Here is a 5,531-nt window from a genome sequence, read left to right on the forward strand (position 1 = left end):
CGTGCCGGTCCGGCCCCTCACGGCCGGCCCTCACGGCCCCTCACCGGCCCCTCGTGCTCCCTTAACGTGCCCGTCTCGGGTCCCTCACGATCGTTCACGGCCCCTCCTGGCCCCTTTGTGGTCCTTCATGGTCCCTCACAGTCCTGCGTGGTCCCTCAAGGTCCTTCATGATCCCTTGTGGTCACTCACAATCCTTCCTGGTCCTTCTCAGTTCCTCACGGTCCCTCCTGGTCCTTCATGGTCCCTCACAGTCCATTCCAATGCTTTTCTACCTTTTCATGAGGAAATTTTTCTGAATATCCAACCTAACTCTGGTGCAATCTAAGCCGTTCCTTCTCCTCCTGTCCCTGTTCCCTGGGAGCAGAGCCCGAGCCCCCCTCACTGCCCCTCCTGTCAGGGAGTTGTGCAGAGCCACAAGGTCCCCCTGAGCCTCCTTTTCCCCAGGCTGAGCCCCTTTCCCAGCTCCCTCAGCCTCTCCTGGTGCTCCAAACCCTTCCCCAGCTTTGCTCCAAAATAAATCCTTCAACCAGTTCAAGCCAGGCGTGTGCCTCACGCACCAGTTTGCACGGAGACCTCAGCCACACTTGGAAAGTCAGTGCTTGGGGTGTGTTCACCTGCTGAGTCACAGGAGCGCCTCACTAAAGCCCGTCTGAGCAGGTAAGGGGAGGAATTTTGGGCAACAGGAGGAATTCCTTCATGGAAAGGGTTGTTAAGTATGGGAATGCGGTGGAGCCCCCATCCCTTGAGGTGCCCAAGGAAGGACTGGACATGGCACTCAGTGCTCTGGGCTGGGTGACGAGGAGGGGATCAGTCACACGTTGGACTTGATGGACTTTTCCAAACGAAATAATTCGGTGATTCTGTGAAGAATTCGGTGATTCTGTGAAGGATCCTGTGATGCTGTCACAGTGAGCCTGCCTGTCCCTGGTGACGCAGGGATCATGGAAGGCACACACAGACACCTCTCCCTGCCACACCTCCGTCTGCATCCAGGGGCAAGTCCCAGTGGCTGCTGTCCAGGGACAGCCACACCTGTCCTCTCCCCTTACCTGGCTGTTGTTTGCCTTCTCTTACTCGGCACAGGAACCCACCGTCTTGGCACAGCATGAAAGTGCCTAATCAGCTGGCATAAGGGAGGGATGTTGAAGCCAATCCTGGACTTCAAAGGGCTTTTTGCTTTTATACCTACCTCAGCCAGAACACAAGATATTTATTCACCAGCTGCTTTTAGTATTTCAGACCAGAATGAGGGTCTATCTCCGTTTTAGGTACACCCCACTGCATCAAACCCAACTACCCTGAAAGGTTGGCTTTGGTTAGAGTTTCTTCCTGAAAATTAGGAATAAAATTCTCTTGCCAGGAAAGAGAAGCCTATGAAGAGAAATTAAATGAAGTAAACAGTTCGGTAAACAGACTGTTTAATCAAGACTTTATTGAAGACACTTCAGAAGTTTATGTACAAAACAACATTCCCACCCCCATATCAGGCTGTTAGTCACCCACTGGGAACAAAGCAAGTGCCTGGTGTACACTGGCAACCTGGGGACACTCAGAGTTTGCCACGGAATTTACAGAAGTACCAAATTCCCATGGTTTAGAGCTGGGCAATTTCAGCCTTGGCTCAGTTAGGAACAAAGGAAACCGAAGGAGTTTTTTTCTGGAGAGAATGGATCATACTGGAATCTGACAGCCTACACTGGCCTTACTCTGAGGTCAGGTCATTTAATTCTGCAGAGAGCCAGAAGCCCACTTTGGTTTTGGAAGTGAAAAGGAACCACCAGCCCCCGGATTTAACTTGCAGGTTTTAATCCATTTCTGAGGGTTCCAGGAGATGCCCATCACCGAGAGCACAGTAGTGTTTGCAGCAAGCATTAGAGCAGAGCAGTAGCAGTACCAATGAAAGACTCAGCCACCTTGCTTTCCAAATACACCTAGAGAGAGGCTCAGCATCACACTGGCTATTTCAAGGAGTGTGTAAGAAAACCCTAGAGACACAGACAGCAGTGGCAAGGTTAAATTGTGACTGATGTGCTGTTCCTGTAGAGTTCTGTGCACTTCTACCACGGTAGAGTTTCCCCTTGCCAGTCTAGGAAAGAACCATTTTCTTTTTCACCGAGACGGTCCAGAACAGAGAGAATACCTGGGATAGCCTCCTGCACCTGCATGGGAGCCTGGAATGAATCAAGCTTAGGTCATTACTGGGAATATCCTGCAGAAGAGAATCAAGGAGGTTCTACAATGAAGGGAGATGTATTTTTGTGTGTCACAGTACATGGAGGCGTGCAACCAGGGGGTTGGGACAACAAGGGACCCCCACTGTCACATTTCCAGAGCTGGCACTCACCATGTTTCCACCCATGTCTGTCTGAAGCCAGCCTGGGTGCAAGGAAATGCAGAGAATCCCGTCCGATTTCAAGTCTGCAGCGAGACACCTGGTGATCATGTTCAGTGCAGTCTGTGGGAGTGGAAACCACCTATTAATGTGCTGTTTATGAGCCTTGAGCAAGACCTCAAACCCAGCTGGTGGGCACCTCCCTTCCACCCTGCTGTCTCCTGGCACAGGAAGGGGCAGTAAGAGACTTTCAGTAACTCATCCAGACCTTCTGGGGACTCTGGAAGCTCTACCACCATAAACTCACTGCCCAAAGATGAAACTACATTGCAATGGAAGATAAAGTCGCCTTTGAAACACCTCAGGAGCTGTGAGGAGAATAATATTGACATAAGGACTGTGTTTTTCTGCATAACCACTACACAAACATTCATTTACTTCTGAACAGGGAAAACAAGTATTTAACAGCTTATGAGTAGGTGGTGTAGGAGAAACTGTATGTGTGATCCTGACTATCTGTGCAAACTCAATCTCTGGATGTGACAAAACTAAAAATCCCACCTGTCACTACCATCACCACATACAGGTCAGCACACCTTTTGCTGAGCTTCCTGCCTGCTCCCTTGCTTGGATGGGAGAGGAACACAGCTGATAGAACCCACACTCGATGGCATCAGCTCTCCCCTGAATGCCAAATCCCTCAGGTGTGGATCTGTATCAGAGCAGGGATTTGGGAGCCTGCTCCAGGTGCAGAGTTTCACAGCTCCCATTTCCACCCACATGAAGAAGGAGAACAGTTTTTGTGTCCACAGAGGTGCTGCACCCCTTGGCATCATCACCTTGGGGTCAGCGTGGTCTCTAACTCAGCCCAGGTGTGCCCACAAACCTTGGCTATCCTGTAGGGATAGACCTTGAGGAACATCTCGTTTGCCTGGACGAGCTGCATGGAGGCAGCGAGAGAGGACATATTGATGATGGCAGCTCTGTGACAGCCCATTCCAGTGCCCAGCTGGGCTGCCTTCCTCAGCAGGGGGAGGAACGCCTGTGGAAACAAGAGTTTGCTTTCATTTGGTGACTTGGGTTGGAGTTGGATCATTCCCTCATTCATAGCAGGAACCCCAGTACAGCTCTGGGCCACCAGCACAGAGCAGTGATGGCTCCTCAGACACAGAGGAAACCTTCCTCCAGCAGCCTTTTCTGCCCAGCTCCTGTCCCCACCTGCCATGAAGTGATCCCACAGCAGGTGCACAAACAGCAGCTCTTGCTGCTCTCCAGACGGGCAGGTCCATGTCAGAACTGTATCTGTGCAGTTCCAAGGGGACAAACACCTGGACAAGTCCAGCTCACTTGTGGAAAAGCCCCAGATTAAGCCCATTCCTCCCAGTCCTTACCTTGGTGACCATCAGCTGGGCAACGGTGTTGGTTTCATAAATGGTGAGCATGGTCTCTGCTGTGACTTCCTCCAGCGAGGCGAGCACGTTGATGCCAGCGTTGTTGATGAGGCAGTTCAGGCCTTTGTCTCCCACAATTTCTTCCACTTCCTTGACCACTTTCTTGATGCTGTTCTCACAGACCACATCTGCACAGAGGAGGCAGGAAGAGCCCCATTGAACAGTGTGGGGTTCAGGGTCTGCCTGGCACGAGACAACCCGTGCCAAACCAAATCTGAGGCTGCCTGGGGATGTTTGGGCAGCACACAGGTGAAAATGCACAGATTTTACAGAACTACATTTCCCTTGTGTTATCTTAAGATGGTTTTCAGCTGCTGGAGATCACGTCCAGATACTAATCACTCAGGAGACCAATTTCTTAAGAAATCTCTTCACCTAAGTGGAACAGATTTCTGTACACAGAAATAAAGGCCCTTACTCACCCAGCTGCAGGAGCTTGATGTTGCTGTATTGCTTGCTGAGCTGCTGCAGTTCCTAGGAAGAAGAAAATTTTTATCATGTATGTATATATGTGTATTATATATAAAAATCTCCATGGCTATTACATAAATCAGTTTGAATTCTGCACCTCCAGAATTGCAACTGAAATATTTTCATGATTGGACTGAAGGCAATGGTTCTACTTGGTTTTCCAGCCTTCTGAGCAGCTTTCCTAAGAGCCAGATCAAGGAACTGATATTTCTCAGTTCTCAGCATTCCAGTAAAAATCCAGTAGCTTCCCAACTTTGCAAGAAAAGCATAATTCTCCTGAAGCTCAGCTAGTGCTGGACATCACTTTGGGGCAACAGGAACGCTTTTAAAAAGCCATTTGGAATTACTGTTTGCAGTTTTCCCATGGGAATTCCGTTTCCCCAGCAGCCTCGTTAGCGTCAGTTCTTGTAAGTGGAGGTGAAGTACACCATGAAATCCATCCCAGGCACAGCCACTGTCCAGAAGAACAATTCCCTCCCTGCTGTAACTCTCCCATCTGCCTGTCAGCAGAGCAGGCTGGTGTTCCTGGAGAAATCCGTGCTCTCCGGTGTTCCGGCTGGACAAAGTATTCCAAATTGGATTTATAGGCCCAGCTGGAATACTCAGGTTTCTGTGCCATGAAGCCAAGTGGGAAGTGTGGCCAAACACAACAGATGGATTCCATGCTCCCAGTCGTGTTCAGGAGACACAGCAACCTGGCCAAACATTCCAGCCCAGCAAATCCCTTTCTTTAGGAGCCCTTTGGGAATAGGGGTCAGGAGGGCAGGTTTTGAAAGAATCCTTCTCTGCCCCTTGGAGACACTTTAGGGACTCCGTGTCCTCTGACAAACTATAATGCCTCGCATCTTTTATCTCACATCAGACCCTGCAGGATTCTCTCCAGGCTTGTTTGGGAGATTTGTTCTCCCACTGAGGCCCATCTACAACTGCAGTTAAGGCTATTAAGGGGAGGGGGAAGGAAAAACAAGTCAGAAGCACAAAACCAGAAGACTTTCCTTGCTTTGGACAGGGCTTGGTGGGACAGTTTTCCATAAATTAAAGGCCCAGAACACACTGTCTTGTTTATTGATAGCCCAGGATGAAATAGCTCTGCCATGTCAAGGCCTGCAATAATTCCATGCCTTTGGACTGTCACTGGATTCCAGTTTGACAGTATCACTTAATGGATAATGAACTCCTGGAGCGCTCTGGCTTCTCAAGGTTTGTCCATTTATTTATAGTTCATTTATTTATATGCTTTTCTGTCTGACAGAAACAAGCTAACAACTCCTGCTGCA

General features: G+C 49.6%; 1 protein-coding gene across 1 annotated transcript; it reads right to left on the bottom strand.

The window, feature by feature from the left end:
• Window positions 1–1,412: 1,412 nt before the first annotated feature.
• On the bottom strand, window positions 1,413–5,174 carry LOC103622312 (C-factor). The gene is made up of 6 exons (XM_017743977.1): window positions 5,112–5,174; window positions 4,206–4,257; window positions 3,724–3,911; window positions 3,219–3,374; window positions 2,345–2,455; window positions 1,413–2,171 (listed from the first exon to the last, which is right to left on the bottom strand). The coding sequence occupies exons 1-6, from the start codon at window positions 5,172–5,174 to the stop codon at window positions 2,058–2,060; spliced, it is 684 nt and encodes a 227-aa protein (XP_017599466.1). The 3' UTR covers window positions 1,413–2,057.
• Window positions 5,175–5,531: the final 357 nt, after the last annotated feature.

The sequence above is a fragment of the Corvus brachyrhynchos genome, unplaced genomic scaffold (assembly GCF_000691975.1).
Source record: "Corvus brachyrhynchos isolate BGI_N302 unplaced genomic scaffold, ASM69197v1 scaffold68, whole genome shotgun sequence".
Classification (NCBI taxonomy): Eukaryota; Metazoa; Chordata; class Aves; order Passeriformes; family Corvidae; genus Corvus; species Corvus brachyrhynchos.